General features: G+C 38.4%; 1 protein-coding gene across 1 annotated transcript in view; it reads right to left on the reverse strand.

Moving 5' to 3' along the window:
• Window positions 1-1,017: 1,017 nt before the first annotated feature.
• Window positions 1,018-27,282, reverse strand: part of DIAPH3 (diaphanous related formin 3) — a 413,319-nt gene continuing 387,054 nt past the window's right edge. The window contains 2 exon segments of the mRNA XM_079902970.1: window positions 1,018-1,124; window positions 1,641-1,736. Coding sequence (XP_079759096.1) covers window positions 1,048-1,124; window positions 1,641-1,736 — 173 coding nt within the window. The 3' untranslated portion in view covers window positions 1,018-1,047.

Below are 27,282 nucleotides of genomic sequence, written 5' to 3' on the forward strand. Positions count from 1 at the left end.
ATTGAAAAAAAGTCAAAAGATCTATTTAAAATTTTGGTGTAGATTTTTACCTTTTCTCTCATTTATTAAGCATGTATTATGTATACTTTACCTTGAGCAGTCAGGATCTACACAGCTATTAAAAGATCATTACATCCATGTCTTTTTCTTATTTACCGCATACTCTTTTTTATGTTATCCTAGAAATTCTACTTAAGTTTCTCTACTCAGTCAGACATTAATACTTCTAGAACGTAATTCATCTGTACCCAAAACAACTCTCGAAAAAAATCTGTCAAGTATCTTTTCATTTCTAAATCTGGTAAACTTTGGTAACAATCTCACTGAATAAACGGCAATCACGATGGATGAATTTGACTTTAACTATGAAAGGTAAGCAGAACCCTGTAACACATAACAGTGAGGGAAAGGGAACCAAAGTAAACAAAACCCAATCAACACAAAATGGCATCTTGAAGACAGGAAGAGGGCTCCATGAGGTTGCGTGTTCAGGAGCCAGTTAGAGATGTCTGAAAGGAGTCAGTCTCAGATAAATATCGGAGACTAAGTTAACTCACCTTCTTTTTAGTGATTCTAGCACATCCCGCCACAATAATATCACATGAAGCTCACCTGTATTAAAGATTTTGCCAAAATGCTGGTCACAGTGTTTCACACTGTACTGGCAAATACGGTAGAGTAAAACAGGTAACAATTCAATATTTCAAATTGTATCTTAATGTAAAGCAAATCCACTATTTAAAATAGTTCTAAGAAAGCACAATGCTTTTGAAAGGATACACTGGACAACACTGATCAGAAATGTGTGAGCTAACTTCAAATAATAATATTAAAAGTAAAACATGCACTTGAGACCTGAAAGAAGAATCCTCGACACTACCTCAAGGCAATAATGGAAGGATGGAAAATATGAGTGCACAATCGCATCGCAAATATGTACATCCACACATTTTTACTATTTTAGTCATACTGAAACTCGAGAACTTCACAGCAACCTACTAAAATCACAGATCAAGAGGATAAAAGTAGATAAGGATAATGTGCAATTTATGAATACAGTTTATTACCATGGTTACAAACTTTCAGAACAGGCTGAGACGCTGGACTGAGACTTCGCCGAATATCTGTTAAAAAATATATATAAAAGAATCTTAATATAGAGGTCTGTTCATCTCAGGAAGTATAACAGTATTCGACGTATTTCCAAGGTTAAGTATTTCTGGAAGCAAAGCAATGCTTCAATACCCTGAAATACTTGAAGCAATAATGTTATGACTTTTACTTCTCATTTAATTATGCTACTGTGAACTCCACTGGGATAAGGTACATATGGTTCTTTAGATGAGACCTGTCACACTAATCAGGCTTTTCCAGGTTCAGTGCATTGATTTGTTAATGCACTACTGACACTGGCCAACTGGAACGCTTCTCTCTCTGACACTTGCAAGGGAAGGATTAAACAAACTTATAAAACTTCTGAAGAGTTTTTGCCCACTGCTCTGCATTCTTGACACATGACTTTAAAAGAATTACAAAAAGTGGGGGCGGGGGGGGATGTTGGCGTGCGCGGGGTGCTGGGGGGGGGGTTGTTCTTTGTGATAGTCCCCTAGAAAGGAACAGGAAACAAGTGTAATGTTCACCTTTCGGCTTCGGTGTCCTTTTCCTTCGGTCGCGGAAGGCAGCCCCCGACTGCAAGGCCTCCAGCAGACTATCCATCACTCCTGTCTCATCACCCTCTGTGAAAAGAGATGCAGGGAATTCCATCAGCCCTCGGGGTTACCATAGCAATGTCAAAGCATGCGCAGAAACTGGTGATGGTATGGTAGGGGGAAAAAAGATCAGATGCCAGGACTAAGCCAGCAATTTCAAAATATGATATGACTTAACTCTCTCATAAATCAAATATCTTTTAATGAAATCTGTCTCATTAGTGTCCGTGTTACTGTCACTAAAGACAACCGAGTTCGACTGATTCACTTCAGAGCACTGCTTTTATAGTCTCGTGGCAAAATAACTTTAAATGGAAGGTGGGAAGAAAAAGCTCTGCTTTGAATAAGAATGTGAACCAATAGATGTCAAAGATATAAAGAGGACCGAGTTCCATTAATATAAGAGATAGATAAGGGAAACAGAAAATTCACCATATCACAACTCACACAGTAAGAATTAATTAGGCAGAAATCATCAATGGTTACAAAACCCATTGTATGTAAGGTTATGGAGGAACATGGTATGGAGAAATCTCAAAGATATCACCTTACCCAACTAATCAAATTTGACATCACCAGTAATGGGGCACACTGACAATAATTGTCTCCTGAAGTGATGCACTGAGATGGACACAATATAAACTGTGTAAAAATATTTAACCTGGGAATTCCCTGGAGGTCCAATGGTTAGGACTATGCACTTCCATTGCTGGGGGCACAGGTTTGATCCCTGGCTGGGGAACTAAGATCCCACAAGCCGTGCGGCACGGCCAAAATAAATAAATAAATGAACAAAAGCTTAAAACCATCTTTAACAGAAACAACAAACAACAAAAAAATTTAACCTGCATCTAAACATAAGGAAACCATCTTACAAATCCAAAGTGAGCGACATTCTGTGAAACAACTGGTCTGGTTTCTTAAAAATCATCAATATCATGAAACACCAAGCAAGAGAAAGAGAGGAGAAAAGCTTAGGGAAGCAGCATTCTAGCTTAGAGGAGATTAAATAGACATGGCAACTAAATGCAAAACACAATCTTCCATTAGCTCTCGGATTATAAAAAAGTCACAGGTGACATTATTGGGATAATTAGACAAATTTTAAATTTGCTGGGTATTAAGTAATTATATTGTACCAATGTTGGTTACCTGAGTTTGATAATTATATTATGATCAGGGAGGATAATGTCACTGTTCTTAGGAGATAGATGCTGACATGTTCAGGCTCACTAAACAACTTACATCACAGTTCCACGTTCCCAATTTCACACCTTTGATCATGCTGTTTTGTTTACACAGAACATCCTTCCCACTTTCTTCACCAATCTAACTCCTTCTCCTTCAAGATAGATAACTGAGAATCCTTTCCTGAGCTGTGTGTGCTGAACTGGTTGCCTCTCTGTGTCCTAATGACTTGTGGTACATATAGCAATAAATCCTTTACAATATTGTTTACTTGATGGTTTCTACCACAGAGAGTTTGTTGAGGGCAGGGATTGTGGTTTCCATTTATCTTTAACACCTAGCAAAGAAAGTGTTCATTAACGTATGCTGACTATATTAACAAATGAAGCACTAGCGTGGTCAGCTGGAAGGAGTCACCACGTAGAAGAATAAAGGTCACGATGGGGAGGGAACCAGCGGGAGCACATTCCCACCACCACTGTAAACAGCAAAGCTTTGTTCCCTCCTTTCCCTGGGCTCACACAACCATTCAGTTGCCAAACCTTGCTCATGTACATGCCAGTATCCCAAGAAGTGATCCATTGTTTCCTTTTCTGACTAAACTTAATGTTGGTGGTCCAGAACTGAATTATTTTTCACCTGAAATATCGCATGAGTTGCCTAAAATGATGTTGCTTCTCGTTTCTCCCTAATTCTAATTCATCCCATAGAGCACTAAAGCGGAATTATGATCCCCTGGTCACAAATTTTCAATATCACTCACTTCCCACAATATAAAGTCCCAACCCTTTCTCTTGGCCCTGACACTGACTCCAACTGCTTTCTAAATCTTATCTCTGGTTTCCAACATCACAATCTGTTCTTCAGCTAAAGGCAACTGCCTGTGATTCTCCACAAACATTTTCTCTCCCATACATCAGTCTCTACCTGGAACTTCTATCCTTTGGTCTTGTCCCCCAGAGCTAATGGCTTTGCTTGGCCTTCATTCCCCACTCCCGCAATGGAAAGAATAGTGTATCAGAGAAAGAAGATCTGCATTCTAGTCTGAGTTGTCAACTGGCTACATGTTCCTACATGTTCCTGACATGTGTAATAGAGATAATACCTATCTAGGGTTGATGAGAGGATCAAATGAGATCATACAAATGAAAGCAGTGGTAAATTGCTGAGATAAAAAATGTAGGGAAATAAATTCATAAATGAACTCCATAGTGCACTATAGGAAGTTTATGTAATATCTGATTAGGTTTTCAGCATTGTTTTAGATCCATTATAAATTAAATAACTCTTTAATAGCATATGTGATTAATAACATCATTTCTAAGGGAAGCTCTGATCAGAAATACAGGTAGACTCTTAAAACAATCCAATGTGTAACATGGAGACATAAAATGAAGATGTTTTCCCAAACGCTGAAAATGCATTTAGAATATTCATTTGACACATGTTTATTGAGGGCTATGATGCACCAGAACATTACTAGGCATGAAGGACATCTAGATCCCAAGAATTAACAAGAAATGTTTTCAGCTCTCCAGAAGCAGAACAGTGTGCTAGGTATGGGAGGGTTCTATCGGAGATGTACGTTTTCTTAGTGAATTATGACCTGGTGAACAAGCAGAAGTTGACCATGGCAGGGACTGGGGAGGGAACAGCATACCTGGCAGAAGAGATAGCAGGTTCAAAGGCAAAAGTTATAAATAAAAACAAAAGTGAGGTACAATAAAGTATTTAAAGGACTCATATTTACATTATTCTAATACAAACCAAAGAAATAAAAACTAGCCATTTTTATTGTAGACTAGAATTCAACTTCTTTAACTACAAGTCAATTGATATTCAAAATATTTATTATAGTCTCTCTCCTGCTGTTAAAACTCTTTTAAATAAATAGACTAACTGCAATAGTCAAAGCTGTGCTTTGTGTGAATAACATATCACCTTGTTTAATTTGTAAATCGTATTTTAAGAAGTCGTACAGCATCAAGGGAAATGGAGAAGGGAGAGGTAGGGATGAGACATTTTTAAAGGAGAATCAAGAGGATGTGAGGACAGGCAGAGGGGGATCTGCTAAGGAGATCACATGGGAGACAACTGGGCCATAGGAAAGAACAGTGGCTGAGAAACTAAAAGCAAATCTGCTGGGTTGACCATTTGGAAAAAGGATTGTTCCTTATTTCACAGACCTGTCAGAGAGTTTGGATAAAACAGTGACAGGTATATATACACAAATACCCAGCACATTTTTAAAAAAAATATTAGTATAAACCTAGAAATAATATTGTTGTCCAATAGGAAGTAATCATGGCATGTTAACTGGAGGGGTGAGGAATATTTACACCATTGCACTATTATAAACACTGGCTATTCGTCTGACCATCAGGTATGATAAAATTATAATGTGAAGACAGCAGAGGTAAAGGAGAAGGGGTATACGAGGAAAGTATAAGCGGGGAGAGGGTATGAGGGAACTAAACCTTCTACCACTTAGGAACTCAATGACTAAAATGAAAAACTGACAAATAATAATCTAAGTACATTATCTAGAAATAAGGAAGAGGTAAATATCAGAAAAAAAAAACCCACTAAGAATTAAAAGTGGTTGCCTCTGGGAAAGGGGAGGAAGTTGAGACGGTGAAGGAGAGTGTATTTTATTTTGCTATAAGCCTACTGTATTTCATTTAGGAATGTGCAGAAATCACACTGATACACACAAAGAAACTAAAAAATTCCTGACAGGAAGAGGCAACCAAGAAGGAGGAAGAGGAGAGAAAGAGGTTGCTTCTTGACCTTAACGTGCTTTCCTATGACGAGGGGAAGAAGACAGGTAACAAATGGTCCAATATACAATGATGAGCATTGTGATGGAGATCTCCACCAAGGAAGGACACCTGGCATAGGGCAGAGGGAGAAGGGAAAACCGTCACAGAAGGCCTCCTGAAGACCTAAGACTTAAAGGAGTCTTTACATTTGCCAGAGCTTCCTGAAGAGGGAAGGCCCTGCAGAGTTCACAGAACAGCTGTACGGGGGACATGAAACACTTGGGAGAACACTCATGTCCATGGGAATGGAGGGCAGCTTAGAGTAGGGGTTACTGAGAGGTGATGCTGAGGAGACAGGTAGTGGCCAAATCACCAAGCGCTGAAGAACATGCCAGACTGTGGAGTTTGGAAGGGAGCCATTAACTTATTTTAAATGAAGAATTAACATGGTCAAATTTCTACTTTACAAAGATCACTCTGAGAAGAGACAAGACAAAGGGCAAGGAAAATAAGGAGAAGGCAGGTTTCCTGGTTTAAGTCCAGGCAAAATGCGATTGTGGGAATCAGGTAAAGAACAGAAGTGGTGAAAAAGGAAAAGAGAAAGGAGGAAAAACAGAAAAATCTTGGTCTGCGTGGATGTGAGTACTAAAAAATGAAGTCGAGGCTAATTTCCAAGTATCCGGTTCAGCCAGTTGGATATATGTTGGTATTATTCACCAAGTACTGAATTATTTTTGTTTCATGGTAGAATGGGGCTGAGACAAGAGAAGAATTCAGTTTGGATATGTTGAGATCTTCATGAGATATCCAACTGCAGGTGATTAAAGGTGTCTAGAAGGATGATGGTTTCACAGGTTTAAAACTTGGGGGAGAGGAATTAATTATACTAACAAGTTGAACTTAGAAGCATACTGGTCATACTGGAAGCTATAGAAAAGAACATAAACATAGTGAAATGGTAATGAACACAAGTTTTGAATTTAGACAACCTGTATTTAAATTCTGGCTTTCCAATTAGAAATCAGTGTGGCTTTGGGCAAATTACTTAACCTTACTAATCTCCATTCTTTTTTCCTCAACTTTGATGTGAGATTAATAATAGCGCCTACTTCACAATATTATTGGGACGATTAAAGGAGATAAATCATGTGTAACACTCAGCAGAGTGCCTGGCACATCATAAGAACTTAATAACAGTTAATCTTTGCTGTGGTCATTACTGATGTTATGGCAGAGCATGAGTTCTGTTAGGAAGGGTGTGTGTAGACATAAGGAAAGAGCTGAGGGGAAGCCACATGGCAAGCTAATATGCAAAGGGGATTTTAGGAGGAACCAACTGTTCTCAACCTATGACCATTTTCCATTGTGTTCACTTTGCATGTGCTTCCAGAGCTCCCCTTTTCACTCCCACAGTCTCTGGCACACTTTCTTTAAGTCTCATCACATTTGATATGACTTTAGTAGTAGTAAGACATATAATAACCACCTGGAATTTGGCAAGAGGATAGGGAAGGAAAGCTCAGTTTCTCCAAAGAATTGTTGAAAGTGCACAGCTGATACTCAAAATTCAGAGACTCAGAATTTAACCCACCTCTTTCTAAAAGAAACACGAGACAGTTGCCCCAACAAAATTACATGAATTTACTGTTCATGCTGCTAGTTACAGACCTTCTGGGGACAAAGCTGTATTTGATTTACTTGCTAACCTAGTTCAGTCTTTAACCTTCTAGAACAAAGCTCAAAATACTACTTAACCCAGACAGCAAAAAGACAGGAATAACACAAAACATCTTCGAACATGTCTTAATCTAGATGTGAAACTGAAAATTTATTTGAGTCAAGGGAATTAGCCAATTTTCATTGGGATTTAACTGATAAAATGATAATTAGAACAGTTCTCTTGTATATTATAATGACTGACTCAACCATGAGAAGTGGAATTTTATATTTAGAAACCCAATACTTTAATATTTCTGGTTTTATTCACTATTCTTCATTATTTGCATATCTTGAATTAAATATATTTCCTGTTACAAGTTAGAAGGAAAAATGTAGCATCTTTTACAACGAAGTAAGGTTGTTTTCCTTTTTTCCAAAAGAAACTTAAGAGCAAAGTCAAGGAGCCAAAGTGTTGGGCTTAAATCTTGGCTCTTGCCAGCTGTGTGCCCCTTAAAGACCATCTTGTGCCTCCCTATTTCCTCCTGTATAAGATGGGGATAATAATAGTACGCTCCTCAAAAGGCTGTTGTGAGGATTAAGTGAGCTAATACATGTAAAGAGCTTAGGATAATGCCTCACACACAGTAAGGCTTCAATAAATATTACTATTATTTTTAATATTATGATGACTCTTCTTTTTCACTAATATGGCACACATTGCTGAATGGCCAGTGCAACACATCCATTCCCTACCCTCTCTTTGTCTGCTTCCACTACAGAAGCTGGAAAAGTTAAAACCTCATTTTCCAAAGCTTCCTTGTAGTGAAGCTGAGGGTGGCCCTATGATGCATTTCTGACTGATAAAGTGTAAGTGATCACCTGTATGGTGCTGCTAGAAACAGAAGAGGCAGATGCTGATAGCCACTCTCCCCCTTCCTCCTATCTTGAATATCTACCGGAGCTGTGACAGCTGTGGCTGCCATCGCACGTTGCTACCCCTTCTCGCTACCTTGAATATGCTTGGACATGTGACAGTCATCATAACTCTGAGCACAGACCACGGGGCCATTCTTTTAGTTGCTCTGGATAAAATATAAGGCTATATTTTTCAAAGCTTCAGTGAAAACTATTTTGCAGGTACATTTGAATGTGTAAACCATAATTATTATACTATTACATTGTATTCAGACTGGAATCTAAATGATTTCATGTCTTATAGTAAGTAGAGTTATAGAGATATTTGTAAAATAAAGAATTTTTCTTATATGAACTCTCCAGTCTCAAAAAGAAAAAAAAATCCATTACTGGATGTCATATATAAAGCATGGTTCTATTCTAATTATACAAACCACCAAGAAAAAGGGGTAAAATAAATATACTGTTATATATAAATCAAAGTGTATTGTTATTAACTTTTAATCTCCAGATTTCTTATGATCTAGATTCTGTTGTACGAAAGTGATTTTGGCATCATAGTCATTCAGCTTAACTCATGAAGATATCTAATTTACCTTCTTCTGGAATTTTTTATGAAAGTTCTTTCATTTTAAAAACTAATAGAAACAATTGCCCAAATTCCAGAAAAATAAGTTACTTGTCTGCTCACTTAATTCTCCTCTCAAATAAAAAGGGCATAACCACTTTTGGAATGTAAGCACACTTAAGGCACAAAATTTAAAGAAACCATATAGTCAATGAATGAGTTTGTCATTACGAAATATTATAGCAAAAACTTAGTTGTGCTGTATTAAATAGACATCCAACATTAAAAAAAAAAAATACACCAAAACACAACTTCAATCAGACAGACAGAATTTCCCAAAATGTGTACCACAGAACGCTAGACCCATGAGAAGCTCTGTGTGTGTGTCCACGTGTGTGTACTGTGGGGGAAGTAGGGCGGTTCTGTTGTCAGATATGCTTGGAAAATAATGTATAGTATATATTGCTCTTGGCAATTCATATTGAGTATTGAAACGAAATTCATGGTTGAATTTCACATTGACTAAGAAAACTCAATTCATGATTCATGATAAATGTGGCGTTTCAAATCAGTAGAGGATAAGAAAAGATTCAATAACTACTATGATGGTAGTTTATTTGGATCCCACCCTGCTATTTATACCAAAATAAATCCCAGTGGATCAACTATTTCAACATGAAAAAATTAAACTGCAAAATATAGCAGACAGTATAGAAAAGTATATTTTTCATTGGTTCTGAAAGGAGACGATTTTCCTGGGAAAAATCTGAATAGCCAAATGTCATATAGTTTGTACTATAATAAATGTCTATAAATCACAAGAACAATAAGAACAAAGTCTACACATAAACAATGAAAGGAGAAACCAGGGGAAAAAAAAATTGAAAACAGGTATTCCCTAAAACTGATTTTCTTGAAATAAAGAACATTATGACTCAGGAAAAAAAAAAAAATCAACAATCAATAAAAAAATAACAAAAAATCAGGCAAATAATATGTTCAGGGAATCCATCATAAAGACAAACAAATAGGGCTTTTATATAGAGGATATAATCCACAACGTCATTCATAATTAAAGATTTTCCACGTACATCAATGAGAGATCATTTTTACCTATTAGCATGGCAATAATAACAACTGAGGATAATTGGTAAAGGTTGGGAAACAGATCATTCCACACATTATTGGTGGAAATATAAAACTAATGCAACCTCTTGGGAATGCAATTTGGCAATCTGTTATCAGAAATAAAACTGCACATACCATTTGATGAAATGATTTTTTTCTAAGAAAATTATCTTACTTGTAACTCATGAGTGCAAGGGCATATGTACAAGGATGTTTATTACAATGTTTATAATAACAAGTGATTGAAAATGACCTAAATGCCCATCTGCAAGAGACAGACTTAATAAACTATGACATTCATATACTAAAATATGCCGAGATGAGGAAAAAATAATGAAGCATATTTAAATTGTTGATATGGACCATATCCAAAACATAGTAAGTGAAAAAAGCCAATCACTTATCAATGAGGACATTGAGTACAGACCTTTCTATGATCACTCACGGCTATTAGCTACAAAGCAGAGGATAAATTTCCTGACTTCCTGCTTAGCAATTACTCCACCACATGATGTTGAAGAAAGGCACTAACTAATCATTCTTTCTGTGTTAAGTGTTTGTTAAAATATCTCGCATGTAAGTATCCAAGTGACCAACTCTGATTAGCTTGTTCACAGTGACCTTTTCTAACAATTACGAAAGAAAACAAAATTTAAAACCAGTATTGTCTCCCTGGCAAAAAGAACATTGCCAAGGTTGTGTGTTGTACAGGGCTGAGTGTGCTGAACAGAGGTCTTCAGATGCAAAAGTACAGAGTGTCTGGGGAAAAATAATGTATCTATTTACATACATATGTAGACGTGAAATGATAATGACATTTAACAAGATGTGACTATCACTCACAGTGAACACCCATGACCCTATAATCACAGAGTAACCCAGAGAGGAAAAGGTTAATTACACGGTAGAACACCACCATTCTAAGCAGAAGTTTAACTTGTCACCCACAAGAGCTTCATTTTATCCTGAGAAATTAGTCTGACAGTGCTTAAGCTCGGCAATTGCTTACTTCCTGTTGAAAATATATTAGATGTATTTTAAACTTGTTTTAATATTTTCATATATTAGAAAAATCTGAAAAGACTTTTCAATGGCTTTGTTCCTCATGAAGTTTTTGAACAAAGAATGAAATGATTTCAGATAGAGAAAATAAAAATGCTTATTCAATACCAAGAATCAAGGGGAGGCTAAGCTAGGGAATAGAGGTGATTTTGCAGGAATTTTCTTTCAGGAGAAGCTGGGACAAACGGACTTGAGGCCATGAGAGGCCACTCTCAACCAGCGGTACCTGGAAGAGTGAATGGGGCCCAGAGGGAACCACCAGTCATGCTGTGACAGCAGCATATGGTGCATACTGGAAGAAGGGGAAAATAAGGTCAGGAAGGGAGGCTGAAGGAGCTTGGATTCAAGGCTGAAGAACTGCCATAGAATGTTTTTGAAAGGTGTGAAATAATCAAAATTGGACTTCACTATGATTAAAGCTGGCACAGTGTGAAGGTGTCAAGCCTGGGTGACTGGGAAAACAGTGGTATCATTAACCCAAAATGAGAACATAAAAATCAGGTTTTATGTGGAACATGACAAGTTAGGTTTTAGATGAACTGATTTTGAGGTGCTGGCAGAACAGTCAAACTCTTTTGTCCAGGAAGTAGTTGGAAATATAAAACTATAAAGTCTGTAGTTCAATTCAATCTTACAAATGTGCACCAAGGAATATGTGGCAGGCACTGAAACCAGGCTCTGCCCTGTTCTCATGGGACTTGCAGTCTTAGGGCAATTTCAACACATAATTCGTCACTACCTGTATGACAAATGTTCCAAAAAAGAAAGCCAAGTGGTATGAAATTGCTTAATACAGAGGCAGTAGGTTAGAGGTATAGCTATGGCTGCCCAGTGATGATTTCAGGGGTTATTCTTTGGTACCTGTACTTGTATTTGCACTTAAATTTCTGAAGATAGGTTTTATTTGTACTTTAAAACACATGACCCTATAGATAGCACAGTAAACGGTGGAAATTTGTGTATTAGTATTTTGGGTGCCAAGAATGTAGTCAAGTGCCACCTCACTACTGCCAATCCTGCCCAAAGTAATTTTACTAGATTCAGGTTCTAGGTTCATTTCGAATATGAATTTGTGGTCCAAGTATTAAGTATTCATTATTTTTTCAGTTCATTTCAAAGGAGAAATACAGATTTCTTCTGCACAAATATAGTATTCCTTCCCCAATCAGATGCAGGAATTATGACATTAATATTACAAACTGAAGATATTTTAAAATCCTAATCAGGTTAACAGCAACATATTTTTGAAAGAAAGGAAGTCAGAAAAGATAATAAGGCAAGTCTGAATGAGTGGAAAGTGAGGAGGAAAAGGAATTGACATATGCTTTGAGAAAGCAAATAACACAGAAAAGAAAAGAAAATGGGAGACAACTGAACTTTTGATTAACTCATTAACAATTGCAAAGAAACTGGAGGCAAAAATGTGCTAAACTCTCTCAATAGAACAATGGAAGTTTTTCCCTCAGCTACAAAAAGCTGACAAAATGAATATAGAAGCCCCTAAATAAAAACTGATATTAGGTAAGTTTGAGAACAATTTTATTTAGAAAAGAAAAAATGCATAACAAAAAGAACATAAACTAAATGTGAGTTAGATATATGAGGAAACATCATTGAATGCCCATGTACTAGGATCTGTGTGGAGCGTTTTACCTAGATTTTCTGATGTAAGTCCCCAGCCCTGCAAGGTAGCTATTATCAGATCCATTTTAAAGCCAGGGAACCTGAAGTCCGCAGAGGTAAAGTAATGCACCAAAAGCCCTACAACAGGTAGGTAGCAAAGGGGAGGTTTGAACCAAAATCTTTTGATTCTGAAGCTGACATTCTTTCCATTACACTCACTTTTCTTGACCCTCTGTATTGTGACACACTGATACTACGATCCTCTAGATACTCCACATCTGCGTTGTGTGATAACTGAGAAGTACTCAGACCCTCAGCTTTGTTGAGCTGTACTTAGAGTTGCTTTAGGAAATGCCTCAGGGCACAAAGAGACAGTGGCTTTCATAGCTGGGAACTCAACCAACAAGCACAGATTAGGCCTCCCCAAATTCACTGGGAGCCAGGCACCTTTCTCCAGAACCAGGTGATAAATGAGATGCAGGTCACTGATGACTCCTTCCTTATAGGGAAAGGCCAGAGACATCCTCCTTCTCCCAGGACCAGGAGTACCTGGACATACTAGAATCAGTCCAGTCTGCAGTGGCCTCCTGGTCCCTCCCTACAAGCCACCTACTGGACAACTGCTACAGTTGGATTAAAACGTTGAGGCCAGTCAAACCACTATCACTATCATTCTCAGTTGCTCCATCTAAGAGATAAGTTCTTTCTGATCCCTATTTCTTCCAGTATTTATTAACATAAGCAACTTCTCTACTATCTTGATGTCTTCAATGAACATTCCTTTCACTGCAACTGGAAAACTGGAGGGATGATCTCCCTGCCCCCTTCTAGCTGACATTGCTCATCCTCTCATACTTCTGTCATCTGACTTTGTCACCTGATTCAGTCTTCCTCTGTCAGTCAAGTCTTGCCATCATCCTGCATGAATTCAACTCCATGTGAACTACTAATCCAACAGCAAATGAGTTCCTTGACCTCCCTCATCTCCAGGGACGAATCCTTTCCCCCTACTTTCCATCACCCACCCTCACATCCATAATCTGAACTTTACTACCATCCACAACTATTTTATTTCTATTAATTTGGATTCATACAAGCCATCTGTCCTTATTTTCTCTCTCTTTGTCCCTCTCCCTCCCCCTAACCCTCGTCCTGTCATCTATCCACGGAAATCTCCTACACCCTGGCCCCACTGTCTTCACTTCCTTGCCTATCCGTGGTTCATCACTTTGACCACGGTTCACTGGCCAATATCTTATTTTCCTCCTCCATTACGGTCCTTTCTCAGACTACTGGTGAAACTTAAATGAACTGAAAATTCTATCTTCTTGGCACTACACACTAGCTGCTGAATAACTGTGGTGAAAAATAATACTGCAGGATCAGGGCTGGTACATAGTCACAGCTACCAACCTCAACTGGATTCTTAGTACTATCCAACACACCATCTATGTTTTACCTGGAGGCTCTCACTCCCACTCCCTGAGAGGGGCTGTTTCAATGCTTCTTTCAAGGCTTTCAACCGACTACCCTTCCTCAGCAGAGCACTTGCTCTATTTCATATATAAAATAGAAACTACTTGATGAAAAAAACCCTTAACTTCCTACCATCAAATCTACAAATGTATCTGCACCTGGGCCCAGCTTTTTCTCCTTCCCACTCATCACATTAGCAGAGCATGTCACTTTCCAGGACAACTTCCTCCACCTGTGCTGATATCGCATCCTCCACACTCTTTCCAGCTGCCCTCAGGACCTTGCTCTACTGAGTATCATTCTTCCCCAACCTCCTTTCCTTCCTCATCTTCCCCAACCTACAATTAAACAAATTCAAACACATGCTTTGCCCTCTCGACCCCAAACCCCTCTAGCTACTACCTTTCTTACATCTCAGTCTCCGTTCCCATGCTCATTTATCAACCCTCTCCTCTCTCCTTAGAGCTGATGTCAATGGGACAATTGTCAGTCTGTTTATTCTATGATCTCTTGGCAGCATTTGACAATATTGACTACCCTTTCTCCTTTGAAATGGTCTCTTCCCTGGGCTTCATGATACCAGAATTTCTTAGTTCCCCTCCCACCTCCACGGCGACTCCTTCTCACACTCTCTTCCCGGCTCCTCTTCCTCTGCCTACACGTACACCATTCCTCACAGTCTCCACTGGCATTTTAACTCCCACAGCTTTGCATGTTGAGAACTCCAAGTTTCCATCACCAGAGCACAAGCTCTACTCCTGAGCTCTGGCTACAGTGACCAACAATCCCCATTTGCCAAAGACTAAGGGGTTTCCTGGAATACAGGGCTTACAGTGCTAAAACTGGGAAAGGCTCAGGCAAACTGGGATGAGTTGGGCACCCTAGACCATACCCAATCATTCACTAGACATGGTGACACAGGTGTCCTACAGATACTTCATCACCATTTCCCCCAAACTTCATCTTGTCCTGGTGTTCCTTATCTCAGTGAAAGGCACCACCTGTTAAAGTCAGATGGCAGCTGTTGAAGACAGGTATACATAGAAGGATCTCTCTATCTCAAAGCACTGAGTTCCCAGTCTCTTTTCTTACTGGGGAAATATCCAATAAGTTTCCTATAGAACCTGTTAGCACTTACAAATTCTCCCCAATGAAAAAACAACAAAAACTAATGTATCTTTTATCTGAAACGTTACAGATCTACTGGAGAGCTCCAGTGGGGCAACATTTCTTTCCTCGATGCTGGTGCCACGTTCTTTTGCCATTCATGTTCTTGACACTAATTCTATAAATTATAAAATTATAAAATTTATAAAATTTCTTCTTTAAACTCCTTTGGATATTTCTAACATGCTGTTATGGAATGGTTAATTTTCCTCTTCAATAAGCTAAAATAAAGCAATGTTTCTCGAGTAAGGAAACTCTGGGAAACAGCTTGTATTAACTTATGAATACCTCAGCCTGAAGACATGGTACATATCCTGCAGGTCACTGGGAAGCAAAATGGTTGCGCTTCACAGCTTATTCTGTAAATCTGGGGTCCCCAACCCCTGGGCCACGGACCGATACCAGTCCATGGTCTGTTAGGAACCGGGCCGCACAGCAGGAGGTGAGCCGAGGGCGAGTGAGAAGCTTCATCTGTATTTACAGCCGCTCCCCATTGCTCACATTACCACCTGAGCTCCGCCTCCTGTCAGGTCAGCGGCAGAATTAGATTCTCATAGGAGCATAAACCCTATTGTAAACTGCTCATGTGAGGGATCTAGGTTGTGTGCTCCTTATGAGAATCTAATGCCTGATGACCTGAGGTGTAGCTGAGGTGGTGATGCTAGCGCTGGGGAGCAGCTGCAAATACACATTATCATTAGCAGAGAGGTTTGACTGCACAGAGACCATAATAAATCAATTGCCTGCAGACTCATATCAAAACCCTATCAGTGAGTGGCAAGTGACAATTAAGCTGCATCTTACGGAGTAGACTAGACATAAGCAACAGACTTCGGGTGTCACTCTCTCCCATCACCTCCAGATGGGACCATCTAGTTGCAGGAAAACAAGCTCAGGGCTCCCACTGACTCTGCATTATGGTGAGTTGTATAACTATTTCATTATATATTACAATGTAATAATAATAGAAATAAAGTGCACAATAAATGTAATACGCCTGAATCATCCTGAAAGCATCCCCCCACCCTCCTTCCGTGGAAAAACTGTCTTCCATGAAACTGGTCCCTGGTGCCAGAAAGGTTGGGGAGCACTGCTGTAAATGGTCTGTGGACCTCAGTTATCTCCACATGACTCCTGACTCTGGGTGTGCTCAATCAAACAATGCCTTTAAACTGCTTGGACAAGTAAAATACAGCCCAGTGCACAAAGGAGAATGAAGAAAAGTTTCAGATTAAGAACCTACAAGAGAAGAGCAAGATCTAAGACTCTTTAGACTGAAGAAAATAAGGGAAATAAATAACTTCATGGTACTCAACTTATCATATTTACATCTCCTCATCTTAATTCAGCACCAGACAGTAAAGAGGCTTAAGTTACAATGAAAACTTGAGACCAAATTACAGTTATTGGAAAAGAAACAATTAATACAGGATCAGACTGCCTTATGGGAAAGGGAAATGGTGTCCTTTCCTTTTTCTCAAATTTAAGAAGATATTCTCTTCTATTTCTGGGAGTTTAGGTATAACGTTGAAATGGGAGCCTTGCTGTGCTTTCACAACTTGAAACCTCTTACTAGACACACAGCTACAAACGTATATGATGATTTTCCATGCTCCATATATTCATCTAAGCGTGAACTTCCCATTTTCATCCTCTTGCCAGCCATCTTGTGATCACATTTGTACATATTAGTGCTTTCACCAGGGGGTATATGCATCAGTAAGAGGAGAAGCTGAAATAAGATTAGTTAATTTGCTACTTCATTAACAGCTGTGGTAAAAAGTCCAAAGAGAAAGGAGCTTGAAACTAGCTAAAATGAGGGGTTTGCATTGTAAGCGAATCTAAATTATCTATGTCCCCTACTCCTGCGGATAACTGGGAGTCAGCTGTGCACACATCTGTGGGTGTTTATACACATTCACCATCTGTGAGAAGCTTATGGGTTGTAAATGGTGAGCTAATTAGTGAAATGTTAGTCATTCCTAATGACAGTTTTTATGGATAAAGGTTTTACCCAGGTTAAATTGATCTCGGAACCTTGTTGATCACTGGAGGCTACTCTACGTTTTATTACAAGACTGAGGACCTACACTACGCTGTATAAGTCACACATTAAAGATGCATTATAACTAGATCAGGCTGCTAGTTTATGCATGTTAATGAGTTCTGCTCTTAATAGACTGAAGTGCTGATTGAGTATATGTCAGGGAAGATGAGAAGTTGTCAATCTGTAAAAAGGTCAACCGGTTCTATAATAAATGGCATTTTCATTTCTGTTCTACATAAATACTAACCACGTTCCATTCAGAAAATTAAGATAGCATAGAAGCAAACTAGTAATTGACATGAGACAATTCATTACTGAAAAGATTTGTCCATATACATACATACATACATATCTGCATATATACGTATTTCCCTAAGTTCCCCATATCAGTAACTTTTTCTAAACTCAGGTCTCTCTTTTACTGATCAAAAATGTGGGGAAAACATTCGAAACAGGTTAACTTTCAAATACATTTGTCCTATAACCAAATGGGAAGCAAAACAAAAACAAAAACAATACGCTGCACATGGAGAGAAGACTCCTATTTACTTACTGCCAAATGGAAAGAGTCTTACCATAATAGAGTTTGTATTTTAATAGAGGACAGTGTTGTAGAATGAGTGAGTGGAGAACTAAACAAAGTTTGATTGCCTGGACTCTAACAAGGCTCGTTTTTTTACTTAAAAATTAATTTGCAGAATATAAATGAGATTTCAGAGGCCAAAGGAACCTTATTTTATGGATGAGAAGACTTCTGTTCTGGGAAGCTACCTGGTCTGCAAACCTGGTCACGCTGACCACTAGGCTGGGCCACTCAGCACTGTACCAGGCTGCTCATAGTCCAAGGGGATAACAGCACTGTCCACAACATGGTGAACTGGGGCAAATTAAAAAAACTACCCTATATAAAATGTTACTCCTTCCCACGCTTCCAGTCCCCACGACCCTGCTCTATTTTATTCTCCTCAGAACTTACTGACTTCTAACACTATAGTATATTTATCTTAAACACTGTCTTCTCCACCAGGATACAAGCCCTCAAGTGGCAGGGATGTTTGCTCATTTTATAGTGCCGTGACATAATATGTCTTCAATAAATATTTGTTAAATGAAGGCAACATTTTGATAGGAAGGATATTTTTCACCATTACAGTAATAATTCTGTTAATGAAGGAAGGCACTCCACTGCCAAGTTTTATAAATTTTTGGTCAGAAATTTAAAACCACAAGAGCAAATCACACAGGAACCTTAGGAATGTCTTTTGTTATGCTAGATAAGGTGTGATTAATGCTTTAAAAAAATCACAAAATACTGAAACATCGCATATGCCAGGTAAATAAACAAGAAAACAAATTTTAATACTGAGAATCCCAGAGCCTTGGAACTGAATATCTGAGCTGATACCAGCTGAAGTGGAAGGAGGAGGAGTGACCCATTTTCCTTCAAAGGGGAGAATGGGACACATACTCTGTCTTACTTTACCGGCATCCCAAGCCTCTGTCAGACTCCAGGGGAAGGGTACCCCCAGCTTATCCTTATGATCTAACATGATTTGTTATTAAATGTTCTTGGTTAGTGTAGTTACTAAAACACCTAAACTGTCTTTGTTAACAAAGAAGTTTGTTTCTTTCCTCTAAGAAAGAAGCTAACATTTATGTGCAGTTGTTGTGTTTCATAATCTATGCCAGGCCCTTTCAGGTAAAATTACCCCCCAAATAAAAAGGCTTTAAATTGGAGATGCAAACTCAACGTGTCCTAAAGCTAGTATAGGCATAATCCACCCTGTCGTGGAAGTTTCTCCCTGCCTCCCCACACCCAATCAGCGACACAGGCCTATTGGTACTACCTCTAACTGCCTTTCCAGTCTATCTTGTCTTCCCGTTTTCAGTACATTCTAGTTTGGGCCTTTGGCATTTAACTCCTGCAAAATTGCAACAGATTCCTAACTGGTCTCAGTCTTTCTACTCCCTCTACATATACTCATCCATCTGCCTTTTTGCCATGAGATCCATCTCTCTAAAAGAAGACAACGCCCTTGGAGGATGAAGCAGAAACCCAAAACAGCACACTCCCCAGTCTTCCAATTTAGCTTCATCTTTCCCCACAGCTCTACTCAACGATCATTCCAGGCCTGCTAAACTGTTTATTGCTGTCCAAATATGAATTTGATGCCTCTGTGTCTTAATTTAGCCCATGGATTCCAAGGTTTATTGGAAGGCTCAGTGGAAGCCCTGACTTATTTCAGTTTGTGTTCACTTGGTATCCACCTAATTCAAGATTCTGGATTTCTAAGTACGAGTAGAGGTCTGACCACTACTGCTCAGATGTCAGCCCACCTCCCTTCTTCCACCATAATGTGGAAGCCAAAAGGACCTTTAAAATATAGGGCCTATCCACATAAGAGAGGACGCAAACCACATACTTGGGTTTTTTTTTTTTTTTGGTCACGTGGCACACGGGATCTTAGTTCCCTGACCAGGGATCAAACCCACACCCCTTGCATTGGAAGCGTGGAGTCTTAACCACTGGACTGCCAGGGAAGTCCCCATACTTGGGTTATAAATGGAAAAGATGCCCCCATCTGCTGGGAGAGAGACTAGAAAATGAGGAGAGTCCATGCAGCATAGGATCCCAGCACACTGCTCCTCATTCCAGAAGGATATGGGACTAAAGGGCAGAATTTCCCATGGAGTCACAGAGAGTGGAATCCAAGAGTGGAAGCATCTTGTGTCCAACGAGCAGATCTGGGAGAGCGGCGGATCCAGGGAAGCATCGTGCGGATGCACCGTGTGCTCCCGAGAGGTGGCCCGGGAACAAGTCTAGGCACAAGAGGGCTGCAGAAGCCCCCCTAGGACTTGAGAGCTGTGGGAGGAACACAGGAACTCCCTATGGGCACTGGCTGGGGAGAAAGGAAGTTAGAGAGAAAGTCCAACCAAAGAACACGGATATACTCCTGAGAATCACCAATGTCAGGGAGCAAAGGAGGTAGGTATCTATGAGCAATCTGACAGATCTCCGGCATCACCATTCAAGAGCAAAACAGACATCACCTTTACCAAAAGCAGGCAGGAGAAATTATGTGGAAGTAGGGAGGGTGTTCTGGGCCCAGACAGAACAGAACCAAGAAGAATGCACATTCTTAGATGTGTACCCCAAGCCGACTTTCAAGCTTGGGGTCCCCTTTAGGGAGAGAGCTTGGCAGGGAATTTCAAACATGAATAACTGAATTCTACACTGGAATTACTGAGCTAAAGCACACAGAGACAGAGAATTGACTAAGTTGTTTACCATTAGGCAGGCTGGTGGTTCAGAGTCAGAAATTAAACTGTATTTATAGAAATATTACATCTTTGCGTGTAATATTTCTATTACATCTATAGAAATATTACACATGGATTTGTTCTCTTGACTGAAATACCTATTTGCTACCAATACTATAAAAGCAACAAAACAAAACAAACATGACAGATGTCATATCTCATCCTAGGATTGGGTCAATTTACCTTTAAGTGAGTCTGCTCAAATAGAATATGTACAATTGAGGAATTTTTGTCCTGCAGCCATGAATTCCATAAATATTTTAAAAGTGCTTATTGAATACCTGCTAGGGAAAGATACTATATTAGAAACAGAAACTCACTTTGAAAGGTTTATTGTTTTTTTAAACATGACTAATTTTGTATGAAAGAATTTTATTTTTGTGAGATTTCTTGAGAAATAATAGTATGTTTGATTTTCATGTATAAAGAAGCAGATTTTTTATAGCTAAATCAGAACATTAATTGAAGTATCATTCCAAATAACTATAGCAAATGTTTCATGTCATTTTCTTCTTCTTTCACATTTTATAGAAGATAAATATCTAATTAGTGAAATGAGATAAACCTTTTACTCCAAAGAGGCCTCTGATAAGTTTTTAGGAGGAATACAACAAATTCTCAAATTTTTTGATTTTTATTTTCATAATTAACTGACCTCAGATTGGAGAAGGCTAAAAGCATGCACACACACACAGGCCTCCCTTAGCTAAGCTGTAATTCTCAGATGGAAATTTTTCTACCTTGAAGAGTTCCTCAGATTCTAACAATGTAAACACTGTTGCAGATATTTCTCCCTTCTCTTCTTACCTTTCTCTTTTTAAAGTTGATAGATGGCAACTGAGTTGGTATTCCATTTCTATTCCACCAAAGTGCACTGCTTTAGGAATAGGATGGTGCCAAACATAAAATGGGAATTTCCTCCCCGGGAGGAGGAAAGATTGGAAAAACAACACTCCTTCCCAGGCTCTCCCTTATGACATGAGTGCAGTAGTTCTGAACAAAGCTTGATGTCATCTGGGCTCTTCTAATTTTCCAGGAAGAGAAGAAATAGTTCATAAACTCTCTACTATGCCTCCAAATATAACATGAAGCCATTTTATGTTCAATCCCAGCAGATGATTTAGGAAACATCACTTCCTCAGACTGCAATGCTGGGCACAGAAAAGTGCAATGGGAAAATCAGTTAGGACACAGTATAACCCCAACCCCATGTTTCCTTGGACCAAGTTCCTTGAGCATCCCATGGAAAAGTTCTCCAAGGGCTGCAGTCTACAGGGAAGGTGAGCAACATTAGGGTCTTTCTGAAAGGATGAAAGGTGCTTCCAATGATCATAAATGATATTTTCATCTACCAAAGTTGAAATCAGAGGATAATGATAGAGGCACAGCAAAATGGTAGAATCATCTATTAAAACATTTAACAGATCTATTTATTTACTTACTGATTTAATATCTATCTAATAAAAATACTCCACGCAAACAAGAAATAGTGAGCGACTACTATCAAAAGTTGCCATGTTTTTTTGAGAGCTTAACATTGTTCCATTTAAAATAAATAATGGAGGGCAAAGAAAATGAAAAGAAAGTACTTTTATTCACTCATGAAACCAACAGAAAATATAATCTAATTAGCATTGAGAATATCCACTGGAAACGAGCTAATAACTGCAATTCAGCACTAACACAATCAATAGTTATAAAATATATCTGAAGTGCAATAGAAAAACTCCCTTTTTCTTAATTCTTAGCTTTTGAATACAGAGAGTCCCTTTTGTTCACCAATCTTCTTGACTTTATGACATTTGAAGGCTATTCTGAGTTAACTTAAAAAAGAGGAACTGTTGCACATTTAGAAGCTTAGAACTAACGGCAAGTCAAAGAATCAGAGTGGGAATGGCTTTGGAGGGAAACTATCCAGCCTCCTAATGCTGTATTTCCTTTACACAACCCTCTTGAAAGTTAGTGATGGAGCCTCTGACTCAACACTAATTTGACAAAAAATGTTTCCACTTTGCAAGAGTTGCTGCATGAATACCACTAATAGTTTAAAAATGAACATTCAAAGGATTATATTACTAAAATTACTGTCACTTTTACCCATTAATGATAATTACTGGTGACAGTTCTATGGTGACACAATTTATTCTAGCCAGTAATGTCTCCCAAGAGTTGCTTGTTCCAAAAACAGTCAGTCATCTGTTTTCTGTATTACACTAGTCTGTCAAATTCTTCCTGCCTTGGGGCATCCTCTCCTGTGTTAAGGCTGCCCTCGATGTTGACTTCGTTAATATTATGCTGCTTCTAATTTTCTTGAAGAACATTGGGTACCTGAGGAAGGAAGCTATTCAGGAAACAATATTTTAAAATCCTATCACAAAATAATGTCTAATTTCATCTAAACACTAATGCCTATTTATACCACTTTCAAGTAACACATAAATATTCAATTTCTCTGCTTAATTTTCCCAGTCTGCCCTAGGGTATACTTATTTACCATCAAAAGCCAAATACTATTGAGTTCCTCTTTTACTCAGCAAGATAATCACTTCAGACTTTGAGCAACCTTCATGACCAAGTTCAACGCCACTGAATGGATTTCCTTCAACTTTAAGGATTTAATGTCAAAATGACCAAAAATAGGAAGAGAAAAGAGACAGCCTATTAATAAAGAAAAAGCTGGCTCCCCCTATGACCTTTTGACACATTGATATTTTCATCTCAAAAGATATACAAACAATAGTACAGAAATACTGGGGACAAAAGCTGGGATAAAAGGATAGGAGCACAATGGTTGTGCTAGGTTGGTTACTGGAACAATTGACAGCCCAGGCTCTTGTTAGCATTTCAAAAGTTCAAGTGCACAACTTTCCATTTCAAATTAACAGAATCTAAAAGTCAGGTAATTTTTCTGCTGTTGGAAATGTGTTGAAAGATTAAGTTTTCCCTAACAATTACCATGATTTGTGTCAATATTTTTACTCATTTAACTACTAGATCCTCGTTTTGCAACACAGATCAGCCATTTTGCAAATGCATGCTTTGGCTATAGGAAGATAAGAAAAAAGTTAACAGAACAATTTTTTTACTCTGTGTCATAAAACTCAAAAGAATAGTCTCTATAGATTATTTATATTAGGAGTTGGCAAACTTCTTCTGTAAAGGACCAGATAGCAAATATGGGACAAATGGTCTGTGTCCCAATTACTCAACTCTGCACTTGTAGCAAAAAGGCAGCCACAGACAATAGGTAAAGAAATGAGTGTGTCTATTTTCCAACAAAACTTTACTTATAAAAAGAGGTGCAGGCTGATTTGGCTCAAGGGCTGTAGTTTGATCTACATTTTTACTTTACATATAAATAACAATATGCTCAACTGAACACAAAATGGAAGAGATGTCTTTCAGCCAATTAAATATGTATCATTTGTTTGGCAAATCTTCTGACTGCCTTCCATGGTATTTACCATGTGCACACAGTGTGCTAAGTCCTACGAGAAGAACGCATAAGGCCATATTCTTGAAAAATGCACAAACTATTAGAAGCACAGGACTAAAGCAAATAAAATGAGGATAACCAAATATTCTACACATAATTTATATGGCAAGACTATAATGGTTTATAAAAAATAGACTATTATCAAGAGCAAATGTTAGGAGAAGACTTTTTGGAGAATGCAAGAATTGTTAAATCACATTTTGTTAGATTCAGTCAGTTAAGAATTAGAGAAAAGGTATTTATGGGAGAGAGAACATCAGAAATAAATTCAGAGAAGTAGGAATAACTATGCCAGAGGTACACTGGATAGTATAACCAGTTCAACAGAGACAGAGGACAGTCACTGAGAATTTCAAGTTCATGGTCTCTTATCTGTAACCTCTTCAGTCAGATATTTCAGAATTGAAGTTTTTCAGACTGCAGAAAGGTCAAAAAGGTGTATATGCCGTAAAATCATAATACACCCAGAGCAACTTAGAGCAGCATCCTCTAATTAAAAATTTTATTATTTCTGCAGCATGAATATTCACATTTGATGGAACCTCTTATCAGTTCAGGTCAGATTTGGCATCAGATCAGTTTGGACACTAAAGTTACTTTAAAAATTTTGGTTTTCAGAGCATCCTGCATTTTTGAATTATAAAAGGGGATGTAGACATATTTAACTGCTTGAAGGACCTAAGAAATTCTGTTTTGGTTGCAATTTTGTCTGATTGTTTGCTATAGTTTTTTTGACTAGCATACACACACACACACACACACACACACACACACACACACACACACACACATATATAACAATTGGAAAAAAGGTAAAATTTATACCATCCCTGGTACGTGTGTGTGTGTATATATATATATTACACACACACACGTATGTATATACATACACACATATACATACATATACGTGTATACATATGTATGTACATACATATGTGCATATATATATGTGTGTGTGTATATATATAGTGTAAAGTGTTGGGTTGGACTCTATTAAGGTAACAACCAGGTTCAAAAGTCTATCTTCTATGGATCTAAAACAATTGGAGGTTTATGGAGGCCTCTGTTTCTCAGGGTAAATGCTAAAAACAGAGGTTTAAAAAATGTTTAAAGGGAATACATTAGATTACAGAAACAAGATAAGTCTGTTAAAAGACAAAGAGATTTGTGATTATGTCTGAAATAAGATAACATTCAATGTCTATCTCTGAAATTGAAGAGAACAACTTCCCATCAAATACAAATAATAATTCCACTCAGAACTGGCAATCTGACTTGGAAGGGCTCATGGTGACAACAATCCACTGGCTTGGAAAGTGTACACTGTGTAAATAACTACTGATTAGGGAGACAGTTATCTAAGGAGTACTCAATGTTATACACAAAGAAGATGCTACTGTGATTGAGTTCTCAATTATAGTACAATAAGTGTAACTGATGTTATCAAAGTTATAGCATCTCCATATTGTAATAAGATCAGAATTACTGATTGATATGATTTCTGCCTAGAATATAAACAGGGTGAATCTAGGCTTAGTAACACAAAAATTTATGAATAAGTGATGTTAATATAAAGATTTCTTTGGTAAAATTCGTAAAAGAAATCTGTGCTATAAAGATTTAAATGATTTTCCCCCGATGATTGGCATTTAATCTCTCACTCCAAAACAAACCTAAACAACAAAAAACGGAGTCTATTTTCTACTTGGCATGTAGTTAATATTATATAATATTCATAAAAAGGGCAATGCAAATGATTTTTATTCATTTATTTATTTTTTGCGGTACGAGGGCCTCTCACTGTTGTGGCCTCTCCCGTTGCGGAGCACAGGCTCCGGACGCACAGGCTCAGCGGCCATGGCTCACGGGCCTAGCTGCTCCGCGGCATGTGGGATCTTCCCGGACCGGGGCACGAACCCGTGTCCCCTGCATCGGCAGGCGGACTCTCCACCACTGCGCCACCAGGGAAGCCCTGGTTTTTAAATATTGGATGAGCAGTAAACCAATCAGTGTGAGGATGTACCATAATGATGTTTAACAAAGAACTACACACATAGCTCAAAGTTAAAAAAAAAAAAAAAGAATCAAGGTTTCAAGATATGTTGTGCTAGAGAAGTCTGAGAGCCTCCTCTCCTAATTTCTCTTCTCTGAGGCATTTTGGAAGGAGACAAAATGGTATGTGAGCCTTGCACAGCTACACAGAGAAGCCATCTATGAGTGCACACAAAAGCTATTCTCTAAATGAGTTTCCACAAATTGAAGCTGTGTTTTCCAGTGAGAGACTCCTGCACACAAATGAAAACCTGTATAACTATTAGTGAGACTCTCTAGGAAAAGTCTCCCACCAGACACCCCTTGATACTATTCATGGGGTCTCAGTCTCTTAATACCATCAGAAAAAGAAATGTCACATGGTAGAGATGGGGGGTGGAGACGGGGTGTCTCAGGGCATTTGTGCTCCAGTAAAGCACACTAAGGTGTTTGTGCCCTTTCAAAAATACTATACTGCAAGTTCCCTGGGTCCTTAACTTCTAACGTGGGTCAAACAGTGAAAATACTGAAGACAGTTTCACCCCTTTCAGAGCTGTTGAGCTCTGGGCCCAGAACTATTTAGACTATTGAAAAATCCCTCCTTCAAGAGGGGCAGGGTGGGGCAGAAGACCTAAATAGACATTTCTCCAAAGAAGACATACAGATGGCTAAGAGGCGTATGAAAAGATGCTCAACGTCACTAATTATTAGAGAAATGCAAATCAAAACTACAATGAGGTATCACCTCACACTGGTCAGAATGGGCATCATCAGAAAATCTACAAACAACAAATGCTGGAGAGGGTTTGGAGAAAAGGGAACCCTCTTGCACTGTTGGTGGGAATGTAAATTGATACAGCCACTATGGAGAACAGTATGGAGGTTCTTTAAAAAGCTAAAAATAGAATTACCATATGACCCAGCAATCCCACTACTGGGCATATACCCAGAGAAAACCATAATTCAAAAAGACACACGTGCCCCAATGTTCACTGCAGCACTATTTACAATAGCCAGGTCATGGAAGCAACCTAAATGCCCATTGACAGATGAATGGATAAAGAAGATGTGGTATATATATATACAATGGAATATTACTCAGCCATAAAAAGGAACGAAATTGGATC

Source organism: Stenella coeruleoalba (assembly GCF_951394435.1).
Source record: "Stenella coeruleoalba genome assembly, chromosome: 18".
Classification (NCBI taxonomy): Eukaryota; Metazoa; Chordata; class Mammalia; order Artiodactyla; family Delphinidae; genus Stenella; species Stenella coeruleoalba.